The following is a 23,518-nucleotide window of genomic DNA, read 5'->3' as shown; positions in this document are numbered from 1 at the left end:
ATTAATATGTTTTGTTCTTGAGTGTTGAATGTGATTCTTTGTTAAACATATTGCACTTGTGTTATCACATTTAATGAGAATATTTTTAAGATAAACTTTATAATCTTCTAAGGTGTTTTTCATCCATACAACTTATGCACAGCATGCACTAGCTGCAATATACTCAGCTTCGGTTGTTGATAGTGCAATCGAATTTTGTTTCTTAGATGACCAGGAAACAAGGGCATGTCCCAAAAATCGACATGTCCATGATGTGTTTTTTCTATCTAGTCTACACCGAACAAAGTCCGCATCAGCATAGGCAATTAACTCAAAATTCTCGGTCTTTGGATACCATAATCCTAGATTTGTGGTACCTTTAATATATTTAAGTATTCTTTTAACCGTTTTGAGATGAGATATCTTAGGGTTTGATTGAAACCTAGCACAAAGTCCTACACTGAACATGATATCTAGTCTAATTACAATGAGGTAAAGTAAACTTCCTATCATACCCCTATAAGTTTTTTGATCGAAACTTTCTTCACTTTCATCAACTTCTAACTTAGTGGAGATGCTCATAGGAGTGTTAATAGCTTTTGAGCTATCCATATTAAATTTTTTTAGCAAATCTATAGCATATTTAGTTTGACTAATAAAGATGTCATTGCTTAGTTGCTTAATTTGTCAGCCTAAGAAGAATGTTAATTTTTTCATTAAACTCATTTCAAATTCGAGACTCATAGTTTTAGCAAAAGATTCACAAAGAGATTCATTCGTAGAACCGAAGATAATATCATCAACGTAAATATGAACGATGAGAAAATTATTTTCAAAGTTCTTGATAAACAATATGGTATCAATCTTGTCTTTTGTGAAATTATTTTTAATAAAAAAGAACTAAGTCTCTCGTACCAAGCCCTTGGGACTTGCTTTAAACCATAAAGAGATTCTCCAATTGCTTTCTCTTAGAAAAAAATTTGTTTCCACTTTCAAACGTGACAAATTCCTGAAAAATAGATTCCACTGGACCAATTTTGCCTACTAAAATTTTCATCGCAGCCCACATTAATTATGTATTAGTTTGTTAAATCTAAACATGGACTGAATTTTCTACGACTGCTTCATCTTGTCATCCTAAACTCTTTCCCTGCCCTCTGCCTGTATTAAAAAAATTGTATAAAAATAAAAATAAAAAGATAACGGGTTATTATCCGTCTCTCTGCCCTACAAAATGGTGGAGCCCATCCGTCTTTGACCGAGCCAGGATCCAAGCTATTCTCTGGCGTTAAAAAAGGTGGGCCCCGATGAAAAAGAAGTGGAGCCCACTAGTCTTACTGCGATCTGAGGGAATGTTGTGTCCCCTGCGGTGGTGCACCGAACACCTTTTTAAATTCCGATGTCTATCGACACCTCGTTAGTTACCCACGAACGTACGCATAGCTTTCCAACGACTGAATGGTATCTTGCCTTAATTTGATTTCCACGTGTATAAATCAGAAGGCAGGTAGTTTTGTTAGGTATGTAAAAGAGAGTAGAATATTCTATTGCTTTTTCTTTCCGATTTGCCCGCCCAATCACATCACTCGACCAATTGAATACACCAACGATCTCTTCGTCTCTCTCTCCCATTTCCCGGCGAAGACTCTACGTCTCTCTCTGCCTCCTCCTCAGTCGAACGGCGGCGCCGATTCCATGGCCCTCGTATTCCTCCACCGCGTCATCGGTGACCTGACGCTGGGGAAGCCAGATCTCATTGAGTTCTCCGAGGTGGAGACACTCGAGGCCGCCGCCCGGGCCATCGCCGGCTCCTCCGAGGGGGCCATTCCCGTCTGGCACAATCGGATACCCGCGGCGGGGGCAGCGCCGTCCTCGGAGGAGAGGTTTGTCGGTATGCTCAACTCGCTGGACGTGGTGGCCTTCCTCGCGAGGGCCGGCGGGGATCGTGACCGGGCCATGAGGACGCCGGTCTCGGAGGTGGTGACGCCCAATCCGAACTTGTTGAGAGAGGTGGATCCCTGTGTGAGGTGGGAAATCTTATTCCTTTTATTCTGATTCTGCTCTCTGCTCTTCTTTTTTCCGGATGTACTTCTTGATCGATCGATAACGTCGTTCTTGATCTTTTGTGGTGCAATTTTCTTAAAGAATCTTAAAATGCCTCATTGGAATCTTGAAATGCCTCGTTCTTGATCGTTTTCTTTCCTTCTTTCTGTACGATCGGTTAAAATTGATTGTGTTATGTTCCTTCATCGTTATATCCGATTTAATTCCAGAGAACCTTTTATTTTGCGGTAGTAACTCATTCTCACTTCCTGGAATCAAACACCTCTATCTGTGTTCTTGAATGATTCGCTTGATTTGGTCAATCTAGTCTTTTGTCTCATTGTCGCACGACAATTGATTTCAGGATGAATTCTTCCTATTTCCTTCTTTCTCCCTCGAGGAAACCCTTTTGTCTCTACACTTTTGCACATTGTTGTCACATTACCTATTCGGCATCTTTACTGCTGGTGTATGTGAAATCCTTCACTTTTGCTCCTTGACATCTGGACATCGTGGTTTGGCTTTTTTGCTCCTCGACATCTGGAAATCGTAAATCGTGCTTTGGCTTGCACTTTTCCTTTCCTCACTGATCTATTAGCTATTTTGATAGTGGTTGTTAGAGCTAGCCCTAGAGCCCCAGAAAAGCGAGACAAGAACATCATATATACGTGGTTCGGTCAATTGACTTTGATCTACAGACGAAAGAGGAGCAAATTACTATTGCAAAAGAGGGATAATTACAAATGCCTTAGGAAGATGTTCCTAGACCATAAAACACCCGAAAATATTAAACAAGAAAAATTAAACTATAAGTCCAAACTATTTAACTGAGTATATACTTGAATCAAAGCAAACACTTAGGTTTTTCTTATGGTGCATCTGACTTCAAAACCCAGGTCCTTATTTATAGTTCCAATACGAGACAACAAATCTGATTTTCTCGATGTGGAACTATGGGACTTGCTAAACTAACTAACTGATCAACTATAGAGACGATTGATTACATTGGACATCAAGATTATTGATTTGAAGAACTAAGATTATTGACTTGTAATGAATGATACAAAGACAATCATTAACCGAAAGGTTACAAGATGAAGCATTCTAATTGACAATTAATTTAAAGTTCGAACAGTATTTAAACTGGTAGGTGTTCGGTCTAATTCAAGTTTCGGATTCACCAGGTTAATCGATGCGCTCGAGCTGATGAAGCTAGGTGTTCGGTGCCTCCTTGTGCGCAGAAGTGTTGCATGCAAAGGCGTCAGCAAGCCCTTTTCCATGCTCTACAATGGCAAATGGCTCAGGAACATAGAGACCACCAAGGCCACGAGTGCAGCAACCAGCAGCAGTCCACCGTCCTCTTCTTCTCTTCCTCAGAACAATTTCTGCTGTCTCTCCCGAGAAGATGTCGTCCGCTTCCTAATCGGCTGCCTTGGTGCTCTTGCTCCCATCCCTCTGTCTTCCATCGCCTCTCTTGGGGCCGTTGATCCGCACTATTCTTACGTGGAAGCCCTCTCGCCCGCCCTTGAAGCCATCGGTAAGATCCCTCACGGCCCATGTGCGATTGCAGTCGTTGAGACTACCAGTGATGGCTCGCACAAGATTCTTGGAGACATCTCTGCGTACGAATTATGGAAATGTGACTACGTGACGACTGCATGGGCCATGGCAAATCTATCAGCAGGACAATTTGCTATCGGCACAGATGAAAATGGCTGCTCTTCACCGGTAGACCCGCCTGATCAGCCTATCGATTTGCCAGTGGAGGTTGTCACCGTTGGAGCCTCTCCCAGGCTGACCAAGTTTAGCAGCAGAAGCATCGGGTTCTTCGATAACCAGTTGAAGCAGGTGCAAACCGGGCGGCCGAGGAGCATGTACAAGGGGCGGAGTAAACTTTTGACGTGCAAGCACACGAGTTCATTGGCGGCTGTCATGGCCCAGATGCTGTCCTACAGGGCCACCCATGTATGGGTGATCGATTCGGAATCGGAGGATGACATCTTGGTCGGCGTCGTTTCGTACACTGACATCTTGGATGCAGTCACCAGATACGCCAGCAGTGTGGTTCCGCCGACTCCTTGATGTTCTTCAGCGTTCCATCTTTCTTTTACTTGGTCATATTTGTCAACATATCATCTTGTCGGGTGTCTTTTAACGAGTATTCGGAGCATTTCTTTTTCTCTTCCGATGGAATTGGAGACGACGGTGCAGAGATAAATTACGATACCAAAGTTTTGAAGTATCCTGGTGTTCATGATGATTTCTCAGCTTAATGTTATTTAGCTTGAGTCATTTTGCCTCAAGTTACTAATTAGAAGATCCTTTTTACTCCTAAATCCTGGCGTTAACTGGTGACTTACCAAGCCAAAGCAAAAATAATTAACTTTTTTGTGGAGGATAAATTGGAGGACAAGTATGATTAAATACTGACGAAATTGTCTAAAAATATTGTAACATTTTTTTTTTAAATATTGTGACACAAGTAAACTAAAAATGTATAGGAAGTGACGGACTTGTGTAAAAAAGGGGTTTCTTATATCTATCTTTTAAAGTTCAAAAAAATCATATTTATCACTCCAAATTCCAACATTATATATAAATATAAATATAAATATAAATAAATAATATGTATATTTTCGTAAAAAAAATAGAGACAATATACAAATATATATATATATATATATATATATATATATATATATATATATATACCGAACAACTCCGAGCATCCCCAAGAGAGGATGAGGTATTTGGTTAATAAGAAAAATCAAAACAAACATAGCACCTGATGCAATCACGAGTAACTTCATTTTTATTTATCAAAGAACACCAAAAGTAGTGACATTAGTTGGCATGGTGAGTGAAATCATTAGTTAGGATCTTTTTATTTTCTGAACTAATTTTTAAATAATATTTTGTTGAGTTTATTTAGTTCGATAAAAATCGGATAGAGATTTATTTAATATTTATTTATTATTAAGAGTCCAAATTTTGATGGACTTTGGATGAAACTCTATAAATATGAATGCATATATTTCGTTATCAATCAAATATTATCTAATTTTTGACAAATCTTAAGAGGTCGATCCTCTCGAATTGATCAACAAAATCGATTCCCTCGAAACGTTCATTCTCTTTCTTCCTTTTTTTTTTAGGGGTCTTATCACCATGATGCTATATATATATATATATATATATATGCTTAATCGATGAGAAAATGTCACCATCATACTTTTTTTATGAGATTAACTACTATAATCAACAAGCTTCGGCCATGCCAATCTCACACAAAGTGCAAGATTTTATGGATATTCTCTCGACTGAAATCACCAAAACGTAGTGTTCATTTTCCACATCGACAGTGACCCGAGTAACACAAAGGCAGCAGTCTGTACTTGAGGCCAAATATAATCTAAAAAGATATCTCTGGGTAGATTTGCACCTACTAAAGTAGTCTTTAGGTTGTGATCAACTTGAGACAAATATAAATAGAACACACAAGAGGCCGAGAAGGATTCTAATTGCAACATCGACGTGACATGAATAGATAAATGCATTCATAAAGCCCACAAATTTAGTGGGTGGAATACATTGATGGCATTAATTCCTACTTGACCTTTGTGAAGCTACTTTTCTAATTCCCCTCCTCTTCTTCCTCCTTCTTTCTCCACCGTCGAACTCTTTGAAGCTGAAGGATCTCCTGTTCCTGAAGAATGGGACCTTTGGTCGGTCTTCACGACACTAAGTGAAACCAACCGCCTTTTGTTTTTGTGCTTTGCTGCCTTTTCTTTTCCTTCCTAGTACTTTTCCTCAGCTCTTTCTGCGAAAACTGGCAGGACACAGTGCTGTGGTAGCTCTATGGTAGAAAAGATTTGATTTTGAAGACGGGTTCCTGCGTTTCGGTTGCATAGAGAGCAGATTCCACCATGAGACGATGTCTAGGCATCGGTTCCAAGGCCAAGAGGTTCTTCTTCTTCCCGTCGCCCGCCAAGGAGAAGCCCTTGTGTTGGGATAACCCTTTGGGTCGATTTGGCCCTGAGAACCCAGACTTTGGTATGTTCTTTTAAGGAGATCAATTCCTATTTTGCAACTCTGGAGTGTTGGCAAAGGTCTAATTTTCGCTCGAGTACATTATGTTAAGTCTGTCGAGTGAGTAATTGTTTTCTTGTCTTTTCTTAGTAATCGCTTTTTCGTTTTGGATTGCGATATTTTGTAGGAAAAGCTCTGATAATTGATTTACAACATTTATTTTAGAAAACAAAGCAGCAGTGCTGATGGTATATTTCTGTTGGATTTGCTGCTCTCTTCTGCAAATCATTAAATTATTCATTTTGTTATGTCTGATATATGGATCGCAATAAGCCATAGACAACCTACTACCTGAGATTTTGAATCTATCTAAAGGAACAAGTTCATATTATGCTATTGCAGTGAGTTCTAGTTTGTTTAGAATGTTTTAAATCTGATAATCATGCTGCCAGATTATAACCAAAACAGAGGGTGGCCTGAGTGACAGGTTTGCAAGATTGCTTTGCTCTCTCTCCGTAGCGGTGGGTGCAAAGTATGCAACTTGACATTAGGTTACGAATTTGTACTATATGTTATGCGTTCCTTTGTCTATACTTGTCGTTTCAATCTTCGTCTACCACTCAAATCATTTTAGTTATTCTGCTTAAATTAGTACCTTGTAGTGCTCATGGCTTCATCATTCAACCATTATCTTTCTAAATTGAGCACTCATCTTAAGATTTCACCTATTATCTGTGATTATCTTCATGAATATTTGATATTCTGGTAATAAATATGTTTAATGTACATTTGTGGTAAAGTTAACTATTTTCTGATACTGGATCCTTAAATAATATCAATAAGCTTAGACTCACCTTGTCAGTAGGAGTATTATAATGTCAAAGTTCTACTCAGAACTAGAGAGCATTATTGGTTTTTTGTTTGTTGATCTATATCCGTTTCTCTTTCTACTACTTTAAGACACTTGGTATTACTTTTCTATCTAGAAGGCCTTGCTTATCTCTTTACTTAAGATCAACATCAAGATTTTTGGGAAAAATTATGAACAATTATGTTTACAGTTTTTTTAAGACAAATAATGTTACTACAGAATAGTGCAGCTCCCATTTAAAGCTCTTCCATTTCACAATCTAAAAATTAATAGTTAAGTACATGTAAGTGTATTATTGTAATCTGCTACTAGTTTAAAGTGTTAATCCATGTGTGGGCCTGAGATTGCAGTCTTTACCATCACAAGAAACTAGTAGCCTTTGCCTATACCATTCTTAATGTTTGACCAATGTTACATTGTTCCAAACCCTCCTTATATGGTGTGGCTTTCATGCTTGAAATTTGGTGGTACACCAATTAGGAGAGAAAATGTCAGCAGCAACAAGTCTGACCTTGCATATCTTGTTTGACATTAACGATTACATGCAAAACTTTTATTAGGTTGGGAAAGGGAAAACTACTGGTCTGGAGAAGACTCAGGTTTTACATGAATTGCATCTCTCTTCCTAGATCTTGTTGGAACTTCTCAATGACTTTGGACTCAGTTAGTAATTAAGGGCGATATGTTAATGTTGCTTAAACAAAAGGGAAACTTATATTTTTTACAATAAGTGGAAGATGCAAGGGATCCTAAATTGTTCTTAAAGTGGCTAGTCTAATGATGTTTGGAGGTGGTTTTCTAAATGTCAGTCATTTCCGTAACTAAGTTCCTGATGAGTTCATTTATGAATGTTTCTTGTTGTGCTTGTCATCAGGCAGTTGACAAGTTACAGGGCAAAAGTTAGTCATCCTCTTGAAAATATGAAAATGTGAGGCAACTTAATCTTCCAGCAGTTGAACTGTAATTGATTCCATATCATCCTTCTGTGTGGAGAAAACCCATTTGATCGACATATTCTTTCTGTTTTTAATCCAAAAAAAGGGATACTGCCACTTCTCAGAAAGCTCGAATGACGTTGGAGATTATGATCAAGGAAAAGGAAGACTCTAGCACCTCTAAACAGTGACAACTATCAAGTTGGAGAATATACATGTCATGATAGAAAGCTTTTGGAATTTGTTGGAAAAAAGGATCTGTTGGAACAAATTGCAAGCATATCACTCAATTTATCATCTTAAAACATACGAAGAACTAGTACTCCTATTTGTACTTGACAAAATATTGAACATTTCATTGGAGTTTGGGCATGCTTCATTGCAAGTTTAGGGGCTTCAAGAGGTAATCATTTATAAATTGGGAAAGTATCAACAACCCCAAAAGCTTTATAGTAATAATGGATCCAATCAAAAGAAGCACATGGGAAGGAACCTATGCAAAAGCACAGTAACTGCAGGAGCTTAGCTTATGGAAACCCATTCAGGCTGATCACATGGTGCTGGTTTGTATTGCCTGAGCTGCTGAACTATTGTGTGGTTTAGGATGATTTTTGGTGGAACTAGTCAACATTCCAATTTTTGTATATGATTAAGCCTGTCAACAACTGATTCTGAACAAATCCAATGGACATTGGAATTCAGATGTGAAACAATAAAGTGTCTGCAAAATGGAAGCTCAGACCACATTGTATCAATGGAAAGAACTTTTAGATCATTGTTGATAATATGCAATTGTTGAAGAATAGTTCAATGATTTTGTTGAGATCAAATTTTCATTTCAGCAAATATTTGAAGCGGTACTTCCAAAGGACCACAATCTTTTGGTGAAAGAATTGTAGGGAATTTTACAAAGAGTTAGACCAAACCTTGGTCGAGACAGACAAAAAATGGTTAAGAGCTTCGTTCTGCAATTAAAAAAAAAGAAGCTATGTTCTTTGGATATATCATCCAGAGATTCCAGACTATAGTTACCTTTTTATTTTGGCCTCTGTGTTGTTGCTTTTGGAGAGTGATATCTTATATCTCCAATACCATGGATAATCTTTTGACTTCACAGTGATTTAACGCAATGTGCCAAAGCGAATATCTTAAATTTCTCATCTTGTAGATTACTGGTAGACAAGGTGTTATTTAGTTGTTTTGCACTGCATTATGTCATCGGGAATATGTGAAACAGAAGGCATCAACCAAATAAGCATGCTGTTGAAATTTTCCAAAGATTATTCTGAAATAGGAGGTTGAGCTTATTAAGAGTCTATTTGCAATTCTAACATCTTCATCTAATTATTTGGACTTGGGTGATTCATGCTTAATGTATGATTTCTGCAGGCTGCGAGGAGGAAATATTTTTTGACTCAAAAGAAAGTTTGGATTCTGAATGTGAGGATGATTTCTTTAGTGTCATTGGAGGTATACTATATATACACTAAAAAGATGAAAATTCTCGTTGCCTTTATAAACTCTTAACGGAATTTTTTTTAAAGAAACATCTTGATATGTTGTTATGCACATATTTAGTTCAATTTCAGTAACGAATTTTGCTTACACGTGGTGCATTTTGTATTATGCAGACTTGACACCGTCACGAGTAAGTACCCCTGACCATCAAACAAATGTAAGGTTGATCTCTGGATTGGATAATACCATCTTTGTGGACAAGTATCCAGACTCTAAATCCGAACCCTCTCCCGCTGGTAGAAAGAAATTAGGTGACATTCTACATGAAACAATTCAAGGTGAACGAGCAGTTGATGCAACAAATGCTGCCGAAGAGGAAGTGGGAATCAATGGAAAACCCGATGTACTCAAAACCGACACAGACCAAGCCCCAGGATCATTAAATGGCACTCCATACTGCTCTGGAGGCACTTCTGTCTGTGCAAGTGAAATGACACCAAGTCAGGATCGCAAGAACAGGAAAGGCAAAATATGGAAGGCTGGTCATTGTTGCTTGCCAAGCTTGCAGAGTTTTGGCTTTGATGAGAAAAGGCAGAAGCTGAATCCTGGAGCCTACAATTCCTGATACTGCTGTTGCTTTTAGTAAATTGTCTTCTGAATGCGTTATCTAGGCTCCTACTAGTACTTCCATTGTATGCTCATATGTACGAGTGTCATGATCTTTAAGAGTTAGTTAAAGAGACAATTTTTGGCAGATAACTGCGAGTTGGGTCGTCGTCAAATATCTGTAAACAAAAGCTTGTTACATTTTCTACTGCCATGTAAAATTTCCATGCACTCATAGAACATGGAAAAGAAGAAACAAGCAGTTAACTTTTCTTTGGAAATCTGTACATCTGTTGCCTTCCTAAATATCTGTCTTGAAAGCAACATGTCCACTATACATTCAAGAAATATAGCTCTTGCTCTGTCGCTGCTGGTCTTGCTATCATCTGCTGCTATAATGCAATACTTTCCGTCATGCCTATTGCAGTGTGGTCCTTGAAAGGATTAAGGATGTTTTCTTTTGCTTGCTTGATAACTTCATAATGCTTTAGAAAGAATGAGATATCTAGGAAAAGAATTCTGAAATAATTTGAGTACAGTGTCTTCTTCTGCATGATTATTTAATGAATTGATTAGCTGGATGACCATTACTTCATGTTACAATATGTTACAATGTTATCTTGGCAAAAATGTTGTCCACATCCAAATTCAAATTTCATGGTCCCAAAAATAGTTCTAATGTTTTGAGTCAAAACTATATTCTTAAATCATGTCCAGTAGGGAATTTTGGAGTTTAGAATAAATAAATGAATAAACATATGCCACGTAGGATTCTTAAGTCACTATAGAAAAATAATTATATTTTTAGTTCGTCGTCATCCACGTGGCTTTAACGTATTACGTTGGTCATGATTTGTTCTCCCAATGCTTGCAGCAGGATTCGAACCCTCGTGGTCTTCACCCATAAAACTAATTGGATATTTGGGCACATTCTCTCGGTTCGGTGGCCTTATCATCGCCCGCTTGCGCTCCCGCTGGGTGGATGTTATGGCTCTTTCGCTTCTCCCGCACGCTAACGTCGCCGCCCGAGTCGCCACTCGAAACCACCCGCCGCCAGCCTCTACTCCTACCCTTCTCCGTCGTCGGAACCCTAATCCTCTGCAGCGCCATTCCTCTTCCTCCTCCTCCGACGCGGCCGCAACCTCCACTGCCCTCCAATGCCCACACTTCCAGTCGTATGTTTGTTGTCTCGACCTCGGTTGAGACAAGCATAAATAGCTACCAATTTCTTTTTTGATCGTTTAATCTGGATTTGTCTCTCATGGTTTTTTTGCTAAACGTTTTTAGATGCTCCGGTTGCACCCACGAGTGGAATCTTGATCGGCCGCCCGTGATCGAAGAAGCTATCGAGTTCTTCAAGAACCTCGGCGTCTCGGATTTTACGTTCGAGAGTGGAAGACTGGTGGGTGTTCCTTCTGTTTGTAATACGTTTTTTGCACAATTACTGGAATGGCATGCATATGACTAGGTGGAATTGCTTGGTTTCATCGCCTTATAAGGAACCAAGAATTGGAGGAGTGTGCTAAGTTGTTGTAGGTGATAGGACAAGTGATAATTGAGTACATGGCCGATTCATAAGAAACTGCTGCAGAAAGAACTTTGTTGTATATTTTGAGATTGGTGATAGGGGAATGACTTGGTAGCAGTGGTTCCCAGCAGTCACAGTTATGCTGCAGTCGTCAGTGTGATCAATTAGAACTTGTATTTTACCTTTTTTAATTGGCGACTTGTTTACAAAGACAAAAGTAGGGGCCTTGCTATGAGAACACTGAAGATGTGGCATGTGAAATTTCCTACACTCATGAATGGGAGTTTGTGTTTTGTTGGCTCTTCTTTTGTGCCTTTTCAATGACAATTGATCCCATAGAAGAGCTTACTGCTTCATCCTTATTTTGATTCTTTCCTGAACTGTGCATAGCTCCAAAGTGTTATTGGGATTTAGAAGAACTCTCTTCTTGCCTAGACTTGCCTTGGCTAGAATTTGACAATAACTTAGATGGTTGTCAAGTTGGCTGATGATAGACCCGGCCGGTGGTAAACCAATTACGATTTTACCATGGAGACTTCACAAGTCTGAGGCTTTGAGCTTTGCTGAGGTTGGTGTTAGAGTTTAGTTATTAGGTTGGACACACATTCCTAAAGCTTAAGCATTTGGGATTGATGGCAATCCAATAAAAAGGATTACTATAACAGAAAGAGATTAAATGATGATGATGATGATTGTAATGATTATGCAATTTTACATATAGCTGCTCTTTCTGGTGCAAAAACATGGAAACACTCTACATTACTATTTGCAAGTCAATGCTATCGCTGTTTACTGAATATATAAATAATACGTTATTCACCATCCTTCCACCAGAATTATGATGAGGTCCACATTTGAGTCCATATAAAGCTGAGATTTGCCATTGTTTTTATGATTTTCTGTAATGTTCAGTTTAAAGTTTTTTTATCAGATTGTGTTAGTTGATTGTCTCTTTATTAGGATTTTACTGGGTAATTTCAATTTTGGTTTATAAATGTTTGAGTCTAGTTTGTTATTAGTTATTTTCCTTGCAGTCGTATGCTGTGTATTGACACTTTTTGCGGTAGCTACTTTATGATACAGTAACCTTCATAAGGTCCCCAAGTCTCAGAGCAAAATTTTCCCTGTATCTCTGACATGACATCCAGGAATAGGATTCTTATGGTGTTCATTTACTTGTATATTTTGAGGAGAGACTGGGAGAAAGAAGCAGATAAATCTGATGGTACAGAGAATTCTAACAAGACTATCTCTGCATTCGTCGAAATAGTCAAAATCAAAATAATATGTAGAGCTAATTTATCCAAATCAGTTCAAAATATCCAAATGTGGTGCATCATTAAAGGGAAGAAGTTTTGGACATATGAAGGTGTCACAATTAAATATGCCAAAAAAGGAAAGCAATCTTTTTATTTATTTCCTTTCTAGGGATCCTTCCATCGGATAGACACTTATGATCATTGTACCTGATGGTTTTGAGAACAATAGGTTATGTTACAGTGTTAGAGCTCAATTTCAAAAATAGATCCATGTAACTAACCAACTCAAATGCTTTGTTTTTGTTGTAGTAGCTCATTTTTAAGGTGTGTTCAAAACTGATTCTAAGATATATATATATCATTATCTTCCAAGGTTGATTCTTTTTTGATTGATTTATTAGCCTTATCATTAGAGATTAATTGGAATTGACAATTTCAATCAAACTCCATTAAGGATGTTGGATTCTTTGCCCATTTTAGTTGATTGGATAGCCTTATAAAGAAGGTCCAGAAAAAAAGAAGAGGCAAGGAAGGGGAGTACCGGAAGGATAAGAAAAAGGAATCCTATGACTATTGAGAGAAATAAAAGCATATGTTGCTGCAATTATGCAACAACAAGAAAATCGTAATGTCCTAACTATTTGAGGTCGATTATATGGTTCTTTTGTCATTATTGAGCTATGCAAAAGACCATATCCTTAGTTAAATTGGGAGTATATAAATTTTTATTTATAGCTTTTAGTAATATCATTTGTGGACATTTCTCTAACTCTCCTCATCCTACCGGTAGTAATTAATTCAACTATTCTAATTATAGCATTATATGTTTCCGTAGATGTTTGTACCATCTTAAATGATTTTTCTCTTTTGAAGTGAATTAAAACATTTCTATTCCTATCTTTTCTAGTATATTTTTTGTCTAACAATTGTCATATGAAAAATTTCTTTTAATCTAAAATATATCTTAGTGATCATGAAGCTCCAAATGCTCCTCTCTTCTCCATTTTAATTACCAAGTTTTTTTACTCTATTAATAAATTATTAATCTCTCTATCTTATTGAATAATCGATCCAAGATAAATAAATATTATTAGAACTTCTTGCCCATCCAACTTAACTATATTTTCAAGTTTATTCTTAGTATTGCTAGAATTGTATCTTATATATTTAGTTACTTAATTTAAAACTTTTAGTCTCTAAAGTTTGGCTCTATAACTCAAGTTTAAAATTAATTTCATTTAAAGTCTTATATATTGAAATAATAATATTAGTAAATAAAAATGTAATGACTTAATGCATACTTAGATATTGTCCTATTCTAACAAAAGCTTATTAAACAAACTCCTTATGGTCCTAATACTAGTAAACCATAGTATTATATATACATATATCTTTCATAATATCATGTATAATTAGCGATACACCTTTCCCTGTAAAAGCCACCATCATACATCTCTAGGAACTTTAACAAAGGTCTTCTCTAAATCAAAAGAAATGATATACAATTTTTTCTTCTTCTCTATATATTTTTTCATCAATTGTTTTAATAAATATCTTGCATTAACCTAAATTGATTTTTGGAGCCAAGGACTATCGTATCGCTCGAAACGATACGAAAAAGGTGGTGTGTATCGATCCAGGCATGGACCGATACACAGATTGCCTCTATTTTGGGCGATTCCAACTCATATAAAAATCCTAAAACAAGAGTCACGAGCCCTCTTCTCACCACTGCCCTCTTCTAGTGCCGATGTTGCCGATGCCACTATCGTTCGATGTCGTTGCCATTGCCATTCAATGTCACTGTCGCTATCATTTAACATCACCAGTGCTATAGTTTGAGGCTGTTTATCTACCTGGTACACTCCCTCCTCTTCTCTCCTCTCGTTCCTTCTCCTCCACCACTTCCTCTTCGTTCTTTTTCCTCCCCTCTGCTTTCTCTTCTTCCTTCCCTTCCTCCATCACCACTTTTTCTTCCTTCCTCTTCCTCCTTCCTCCTCTTCTTCTTTCTTCCTCTTCATTTTTCTTCCTCCTCCACATCCCTTTTCTCCTTCTTTGTCTGAGAAACACTGGTATTTATCGGTATCGGTGCACCAATATTGATTGGTACATATTGGTCCAACCATATCATCAAAAATGGTTTTCGTTTGGAGATATATGTTTTATATCCTATTTGACTTCTAATATCTCTTTTCCAAAATTTCATATTGTCACTCATAATTTTAATTCCTTTGTAATTACAAAAGCTTTAAATATCTTCATCAGTCTTATAAATTGGTACTAATAACTCTTTTTTCATTCATCATGCATCTTTTAAATTTCAAAATTTTGTTAAATAAACTAGGCAACCAAGCTATTCCTTGGTCTCTTAAACACTTCTAAACCTCAATAGAAATACCGTAAGGTCCGCCACTGTTACCTAGTTTCATCTTTTTAAGGTTTATTAAACTCTTCTAAACCTCAATAGAAATACCATCAGGTCTGACACTCTCACCTATTTGGCAGCATTCTCTAGAATGTTATTACTTATTAGTACCCATAAAAATGATGGAGGAGGTCTATAATTAGAGGACTTAGCTTTATTGTTAAATTTTTTTAAAGGAATATGTTCATACAGGTTTAGCAAGATCCTGAGGTAGACAAAATTGACCTAATTTAATTGAAACATACAATTAGTCAGGCAGAAGAAGTAAGAGATCAGTTGGGCATGAACTTACCATATTCAGTCAGCAGATAGTTTCAGTAATGAAGAATTGTAAGATGAAAATGACTCTTCATCTGTGGGCTAATTTAGGCTGGCAATTATAATTTATTATTTGAAAGATGTTGGCAACAAAGTTGCAAAACAATCAAGCAACATTCCCAAATATCTCAATGTAAGACTCAATTAATTGACCTATTAAATTGATTCCAATTTGACTGAATGAAACACAAAATGAACCATAAAGGTGTAACAAAATAATATTTCATATACTTATATTTTCAGAAATAATAATTATCTCATCAAAAGATCTAAATGATTATTTCATCCTGTAGTGTCAATTTGCTTCTGTGAAAGTTTGTTGCTGGAAGTGATAGTACATTTCCCATTTTTTCAGAAGAATTGATGCCAACTCCTAGTATTTGGTGTTTTAAGGACTCTTGCGCTATCGTCTTCAATGCAATTGATTCATTTGGTGTGGCTTGAACAAGATGGCCAGTCCAGATCCATATAGGAATTAGCTAACTTAAATTTGAAAAACTTTGGTGTTGGTCCTTGATCGACAAATATTATTCAGTGTAATAGTCTGACCTTTATTTGATTCCTTGTTTGGGAAACACAATCTTGAATTGAAGGTGTTTAGAATAGTTTCTTAACAAAAAAATCTGCATTGGACAATTCTTGTCTTGATTCTTTGAAATCATTTTCTAGCATCATTTGCCATATTGTACCAACGTGGCATATTGATCCCTTGTTTGACTGGATATGTACTAGTGACATATCATGTGTCAGTAAAATGGTATATACCTATAAACTGAAAAAAGTATTGAAAAATCAGCCAAAATTAAAGAAACCTTTTTGAAGGTCTTTTATCCTAACATATCAGTATATGAATTAAATTTGAATAAGAATAGTGTATATCTAGCCATAAATGAATACAAAATCTAGGCTATAAGTATCGAAAATTGAATTTCTTACCTTTTCAGATGCGTTGAGGAAGAACTTAGTTGCATGATCATCATTCAAAGAAAGTTGCTTTCGTTGATCTTGAATCACCTAAAAAAGTTGAGATATTAGGTGTTGAAACTTTAATATTTGAGCTAAATAAACTATTGAGATAATATTAATATATACCTGTCGAATCTCAACCAATCGGTAATGGTCGAATTTTGACCATACTGAACAATATGTGAGGTGTATGAGCTGGTATATACTGCCCATTTCATACCATATTAGGTGGTATGTTGTCCATGCTTTCTAGTATTGATTACTAGTGGGATGCATGATCTACTGCAAATATCTGCATTTGGCAGAAATTATTATTTCCAAGGGAAGAATGTGAACCTTTTTATCTAGAATAAGGATGGTTAAGACATAGATTAGGTTGTGTGGAGATGGAATTTATACGGGCAAGCTTGAGTAGGATGATTTGAAATGTTCAAATGTAAGTAATAAATTTCCAAATATTTCTTTTTTGGTATTTATGAAGACAACGTGGTAGTTTAAAGTTTCAATAGAAAAGCCATAGTGTTGAAATGGATGTGAAAATATTCTTGATAGTGAGGTTTACACTCGAGAACTGAATAATGGATGGTAGCTTGGAGCATCTTGGTTCCTTAGTTTTCCTTGTAGAAACAACAAAGTTATGTTGCTTTAGTTAGAGTCGGTGGAAGTTATTGCTGTTTTGTTTTAGTCGGTAGATTTTCTAGGGGCAAATGGTGATTTTCATTCATTTGATTTAGATAATTGAGTGTTGACAGTTATTGTCAATTATGTACGACACATTTCCATCTTGTATTTTTGGTTAGTTGGATTTTGCTGTCTTCCTACCTCTCTCAAGTTATTTTGGTGATGCATTTTCGTTTACTCCTAGATAAATGTTTCTCTTCCATTATGTCTATATTTGCTCTTAAAACAATTCCAAAATGTCATACATGTTGACTGTTAAATTTTGATTGCTTGCAGTGGGAATGGAGATGTCGAGCAAAACTTGTGGTTCGTGGAACACCAGAGAACCCCTTGATTGGATTGTATCAGGAAGGCACACATGACATTGTGGATATTCCAATGTGTAGAGGTTTTTAATCTATCATGTTTGTTTGAATAAATAAATGTTCCTTGTGCAATATATATCATCTTAAATTGGAGACTCATGTATGAGTTCTATCACTACATGTAGCAATATTATGTTCACTGATCCTTGCTAGATTCATCTGGTAGGTGAGGAGAGTTAATTGTACTCAACATGGATTAAAATTTTGGTCGTGTATCAATCCAGGTAGCCGGCGGGGCTGATACAGTACCACTAGAGGGCGGCATACCCACACTTGGTATAAGTCGATACTGCCTAGATCAAAGAAAAAGAGAGATGTAAAAAAGAAGAGTCTAGGAGGCAGAGGAGGGCAGAGACTGACCAACCATGAAAAGAGAGAAAAAGAACAAGTAATAAAAAATAACTATGGTCAAGGTTTGCCGTACCGGACTGTACCGCCCGGTACGGGCGGTACGTACCGGTCTGACAGGCTAGCGGTACGCGGACCGCCCTGTACCGGTCCGCCCGTACCGAGCACTGTAGCACTGTAGCACTGCTACAGTGCTCGGTACACCTGAGTGTACCGCTCGGTACACCTGGGTGTACCGAGCGGTATACCGTACCGTACCGGTACCGAGCCTGGGTCGAAACGCTGGTACGGTACGGTACGGCGAACCTTGACTATAGTAGCTTTAAAAAATAACCAGTACTGAGTGGTAGGCTACAACCAACCTACTACCTGATACAGTTCCAATACCGTCTGTTACAGGGTTGGTATGACTCAGGACAGGGCCAATACTGCCTGGTACAGGGTGGTACAGCTTCTATATAGGGCAGTTCCTTTTTTATTTTTCAGCTTTTTAAAGTTTCTTTCGGAACTCGGTATGTACCAGTGAATTGAGTGTCACTACACAATATGGGATGGTATAGTACCGTTCCGAGCCCTAATTGGTATAGTATTGGTACATTAAATTGCAAGTCTTGCTTGGTATAACCATGCAAGTCCTTACCTTGTTTAGGTCATTCATATATTTAGTCCATTGCTTGAGTGAAATCACTACTTCATACATATCTACCATCCGATAGACAGTCAGTCTGCCAATATGATGGACATGGGATTAGTATAGGGAAATAGTAGTCAAACTACAATTTCAACTTTTGTGCTGCGAAAATTCCAGCCCCCTAAACAATGCCCTGTGGTTTTAGGCTTACAAGAATGTGTAATTGTTACTATGAATTGTGTTTGAAACATCTGGCGATCATGTATTGTTTCTAAAACAAATGAAATTCTGATCAATTTCTTTACTCGTGGTTGTCATATACTATTTTGATTGAAATGTTATACTTATGACATCATGGTCACACATGATATGTATGGTCATGATATTTTAGCATATGCTATATATTGTCCGATCCATATATTCTATATTATTCAAAACCACAAATGCATGTTCATTGATCAAACAAACACTCGATATAGCTGGTATTATTTTACCTTCTAAAAGAGGATTGGTACACGTACAGCAATCTTTGGTCCCTAGGACACTTCAACTTCACAATGACATTAGATTTACAATGATCTGCTAATGTTGTTCTTTTAATGTTGTGATATTTTACTTGCATGGTGTAGATTTTAACTTCTACTAAAACATCCATGTGAAGAAACAACAGGATCATGTGTCTGATATCCTGATTATTCTGTAGATACAATATTCTAAATTTATAGTTTACTAGATACTTTTGCATACCATTTTATAGGCTTCAATACTTGCAGCTCCTCTGTCTCAATTTATATTGGTTTTTTGTTGTTCCCAGCACATCATCGAAATATTAATGCTGCAGTTGACCTCTTAAAACAAGGCAGGATACTTTTCTCTGTTCAAAGATTTGCTAGTTTTTGTTTTTTCTTTCTGGTTTTTGGACATCTTAAACTTCAGTGCTATTGCTATATCTTTACTATAATAGGCATTTCTAAGTTGAAAGTGGAATTATATGATGAAGAGTTAGGTACCGGTGATCTGCGATATGTGCAGGTTAGTTTTACTTTCTGATTTCCTTAACTTATGTCATTTGTCAAGATGTTTTAGACCTCTTTAATCTTGTTTAGCTTTAATATGTCTCTTTATATTTTCAGCTTCATTAGCTAAATTTTAAAGTAATGCTCTTTTTGTTGCTGAAATTTTCTTTGATGACACTTCGTGTACATCATAGACAGTGATTTAAAAAGCGCTAGGTGCCAAAAGGCGCCAAGGTCCAAAAACGCCCGAGGCGCTAGGCGCTCGCCCGAGCGAAGTGAGGCGCTAAAATATAAAAATATATAATATAATTAATAAATATAATTATTTAAAATTATAAATAAAAATATGTTATTAAATTAAGAAAATCTAAGATACAAAATCACAATGTCACATTAACAAAAAGTTTTAAAATTCAAAACAATAAAATTTTACATCAAAGTCATTCATCATAATCAATATTATCGTCATTTTCACACAAATCATCTTCATTGAATTCGTCTTCTTCCTCTTGTCCTTCGATTCCTTCCTCTTCATCAAGATATGTTTCATTCTCTATGTCTTCAACAATAGCAGGAGCCGAGCTTGATGCTTTTGCACTCATTTTTCTCTTTGACATCTGTCTTGTATATGTTTGTAATTCTCCAGCACCTGAAGCTCTTGCCACATCTTCCCATGTCAATTTATCATCTTCAAATACAAGCTCGTCTTCAGCATCTTGCAAGTTAGCACCCATTTCTCCTACTAACCACTCATTTGAATCATCAATATCTTGCAATGAGATTGAATCAAATCTATTTTGCAAATCATGATGAGTCTTCAAAGCTTGATTATACTTTATGTAAACAAGATCGTGCAATCGTTGATGTTCTAACCGATTTCTTCTCTTCGAGTGAATCTGTCATGTCATATAATTTAAAAATATATTAATACATATATCTAAATAAATAAATTAATTAAAACAAAAATATTTAATAATCCTTACATGCTCAAAGACACTCCAGTTTCGCTCACAATCCGAAGCACTACATGTCAAACTAAGTACTTTGATAGCAAATTGCTGTAAGTTCGGGGTGGAATTTCCAAATAGACTCCACCATTCAGTTGCAAAATTTATGTTATTATTAGCAATAACATAATAACATAATATATATGAAATTAATTATATCAAATTATTAATACCTGGAGACGTAGTTGTCCTGGATCGAACGGCAATTGGAATTCCAAAAAGACCTTCGGCATTTTTATATAAAGATAATTCATGAATAATCTTATCTTGAACCTTAAAACTGGGAACTAATCTTGTAACGCACTGATATAACCCACCCAAAACTTCTACATCAAATCCAACAGATTTAATCTTATAAAAGAATTCAGGGTTCAAATAATATCCTGCTGCATGTAAGGGACGATGAAGTTGACAATTCCATTTTTCGTCAATGATTGTAAAAATTTTCTCATATTTTTCTTCATTTTCATTAAAAGATCTTTTAATCGTCTCCTTTGTTCTATCCATAGCCTCATAAATATATCCTATTGCAGGCTTATTTTCATTATCCACCAACCGAAGGACTCGAACAAGAGGGTCCATTACCTTTAATATATAAACTACATGATTCCAAAAGGATGGCATTAAGATGATATCAGCAGCCCTCTTGCCTTTTGCTTCTTTTGCCCATTTTGCTTGTCACCCATTTCTCAGAGGTAAACATATTTCTCAGAGTATGTTTTTGACGATGCACGCTCTGTAATGTCAAGAATGAAGTAGCAAATTGGGTGACACCATGTCTCACTAATTCTTTATTCCCTGTAAATTCTCTTATCATATTCAAAGCCCCAATGTGATTATAAAGAAATCCAACAACAAAAATTACCCTCTCTAAGGTTTTCTTGATTTCTAAGATCTTTCCAATATCCTCCAACATTAAATCAATACAATGTGCTGCACATGGAGTCCAATACAAGTGTTGTCTTTTTGATTTAAGCAATTTACCTGAGACAAAGGTTAACAAAAATGATAAGACTTAAGAGTTTAACATACTTAATTGAAGATAAAATAATTAACAAAATCAAAAGATGAATATTACCAGCTAAAACATAGTTGCTTCCATTGTCGGTTATGATTTGAACGATATTTTGTTCTCCAATTTCTTCCACGAAGTTGTCAAGTAAATCATATATCTTGTCTCCAGATTTTACAAAAGATGAAGCATCTATTGACTTTACAAACATAGTCCCTAAAGAACAATTAACCATAAAATTAATTATACTCCTACGCCTCCTGTCAGTGCAAACATCTGACATAATAGAGCAACCATGTGTTGCCCATGATTCTTTATGGCCCTTTAGTAAGTCATTTGTATAATTCAACTCTTTTTGCAGCAATGGAACTCGCATCTCATAATAACTTGGAGGTTTTAATCCTGCACTATATCTTCCAATAGCTTCAATCATATCCTTAAAACTGTCTAAACGAGTTGTACTAAGGGAAGACCAACCTGATAGAAGAAGCGAGCAATGTGCTGAATTGTTCTTCCTCTTATTTCTTTATCACAAGCATCACTTATATTTGTTTGTCTAAATTTTGAGCCTCCTGCTTGCCCTTGTTGTTTCTGGGATCCTTAAAACATATATAGATCCATCGGTCCTTTTTTACCTTTCTTAGTACTCATAACTTCTTTTCCTTTTTTATCGTATACTCTTTTTTCACTTGGGTTAATACTCATAGAATAATCTTCTTCATCCCTGAGATGTTCAACATTGTCTTCTGGTAAATTCCCGTAAGATTCATTCTTTTGTGTCTTCTTTTCATTCATATAACTCAGCAACTCTTCTTTTACCTCAGGTGGACATTTTATGCAAGCTACTGTATCTTGAAATTTCCTACTAGATGTTGTTTTGCACGAAAAATACCACCTTTGGTAGTCTTATCGCAGAATATGCAAGTCACTGCATTAGGATCTTTCGGATCCTTCAAATAATTATACTTTCATGCAGGATCTTTTTTTGATATCATTGAAGACTCTATTGAGTTGCTCTCTACACTTGCCATTTATGTTGAAACCTAGCAATAATTTCAAATAAATAAAAATTAACAACATTAAAATCAAAATAATATATTATTAATCTATTAACAGTATTGAAAATTAATCATTTCAAATAAACTTAATATTAACAGTATACTGTATACTGAGCTTGCTGACTGAGAAACGAGGAAGCAGCGGCGAGCGGCGGCAGCGGGAGCAGGAGCGGCGAGCAGCGGGAGGCGCGAGCGGCTACAGAGGCACCGTTTGCGAGCAACGACAGCGGCGAGCGGCGACAGGAGCGACGAGCAGCGGGAGGCGCGAGCGGCGACAGAGGCAACGTTTGTTAGCAGCTACAGCGGCGAGCGGCGACAACGACAGCGTTTGCGAGCAATGACAACGGCGAGCAGCGAGATCGGGATCGGGAGTGGCAGTGGGTTAGGGTTGGGTAAGGGTTATATCGGTTTAGTTGGTTCGATTGAACCAACTAACCAACCGAACCAGACCTAAAATCCTGGTTCGGTCGCCTTGGTTTACCTAGGCGCTCGCCCGAAGCGCCCAGCGCCTGGGCTCGGGCGAGCGCCCAGGCGGCGCTTGTTTGAAGCGCGCTGCCTGGGAGATTAGTGAGGCGCTCGGGCCTCGCCTCGCCTCACCTCGCCCGAGCGCCTTTTTCAATCACTGATCATAGATTCTAATCACCATAAGGGGGTTCCTGCAACTTTCATTCTAAAACTGCACATTGATTACTTGATTTTATATGACATAATATGTCAATTGATGCATGTGGCTGAATGAAACCTTGCATAAATAAATAGATCTATGATTTTAGTAGAGAAAATCATTCTTGGGACACTTGGAAGTTGGAACAATTGATTTGGTGACACAACCATCAAATCCCAATCCTCCGCTGTTGAAGGAAATTTGTGTATAGACAATCTTGAGGATGTGATCTTGGGGAACAATAGAATTGATCAAGAGCACCAGATATTCAGATATGGGATTAGGATATAACTGATTCTACCATCCAAGGATTTTAATT

The 23,518-nt window shown here is 36.9% G+C and overlaps 3 protein-coding genes across 4 annotated transcripts in view; all 3 read left to right on the top strand.

The window, feature by feature from the left end:
* Positions 1–1,599: 1,599 nt before the first annotated feature.
* On the top strand, positions 1,600–4,261 carry LOC103973256 (CBS domain-containing protein CBSX6-like). The gene is made up of 2 exons (XM_009387764.3): positions 1,600–2,006; positions 3,207–4,261. Exons 1-2 carry the CDS (start codon positions 1,675–1,677, stop codon positions 4,102–4,104), a joined length of 1,230 nt encoding a protein of 409 aa, XP_009386039.2. The 5' UTR covers positions 1,600–1,674; the 3' UTR covers positions 4,105–4,261.
* A 1,336-nt stretch (positions 4,262–5,597) lies between these two features.
* LOC135583272 (uncharacterized protein At3g27210-like) lies at positions 5,598–10,306 on the top strand. 2 transcript variants are annotated; one of them, XM_065093962.1, is made up of 4 exons: positions 5,598–5,747; positions 5,859–6,075; positions 9,247–9,327; positions 9,489–10,306. In XM_065093962.1, the coding sequence occupies exons 2-4, from the start codon at positions 5,949–5,951 to the stop codon at positions 9,938–9,940; spliced, it is 660 nt and encodes a 219-aa protein (XP_064950034.1). In that variant the 5' UTR covers positions 5,598–5,747; positions 5,859–5,948; the 3' UTR covers positions 9,941–10,306. The 2 variants fall into 2 exon arrangements, with proteins under 2 accessions (XP_064950034.1, XP_064950033.1); XM_065093961.1 differs by having other exon boundaries at positions 5,610–5,767.
* Positions 10,307–10,840: 534 nt separating this feature from the next.
* The window catches only part of LOC135599162 (uncharacterized), a 34,730-nt gene continuing 22,052 nt past the window's right edge, over positions 10,841–23,518 (top strand). The window contains exons 1-5 of the mRNA XM_065093960.1: positions 10,841–11,096; positions 11,209–11,323; positions 17,375–17,486; positions 19,257–19,301; positions 19,407–19,474. Coding sequence (XP_064950032.1) covers positions 10,909–11,096; positions 11,209–11,323; positions 17,375–17,486; positions 19,257–19,301; positions 19,407–19,474 — 528 coding nt within the window. The 5' untranslated portion in view covers positions 10,841–10,908. The remainder of the gene's footprint in view (positions 11,097–11,208; positions 11,324–17,374; positions 17,487–19,256; positions 19,302–19,406; positions 19,475–23,518) is intronic.

Source organism: Musa acuminata, chromosome BXJ2-1 (genome assembly GCF_036884655.1).
Source record: "Musa acuminata AAA Group cultivar baxijiao chromosome BXJ2-1, Cavendish_Baxijiao_AAA, whole genome shotgun sequence".
NCBI classification, from domain to species: domain Eukaryota; kingdom Viridiplantae; phylum Streptophyta; class Magnoliopsida; order Zingiberales; family Musaceae; genus Musa; species Musa acuminata.
The sequence above is the reverse complement of the archived record's forward strand: the minus strand, read 5'-3'. Positions and strand labels throughout refer to the sequence as shown.

What these genes read in the sequence shown, in the direction of transcription:
- LOC103973256 (XM_009387764.3), top strand. Translation starts at nt 1,675, where the DNA reads ATGGCCCTCGTATTCCTCCACCGCGTCATCGGTGACCTGACGCTGGGG. An exon ending in GAGGTGGATCCCTGTGTGAG is followed by an intron (nt 2,007 to 3,206) that starts GTGGGAAATCTT and finishes CGGATTCACCAG; the next exon opens with GTTAATCGATGCGCTCGAGC.
- LOC135583272 (XM_065093962.1), top strand. Translation starts at nt 5,949, where the DNA reads ATGAGACGATGTCTAGGCATCGGTTCCAAGGCCAAGAGGTTCTTCTTC. An exon ending in CCCTGAGAACCCAGACTTTG is followed by an intron (nt 6,076 to 9,246) that starts GTATGTTCTTTT and finishes TGATTTCTGCAG; the next exon opens with GCTGCGAGGAGGAAATATTT. An exon ending in TTTCTTTAGTGTCATTGGAG is followed by an intron (nt 9,328 to 9,488) that starts GTATACTATATA and finishes TGTATTATGCAG; the next exon opens with ACTTGACACCGTCACGAGTA.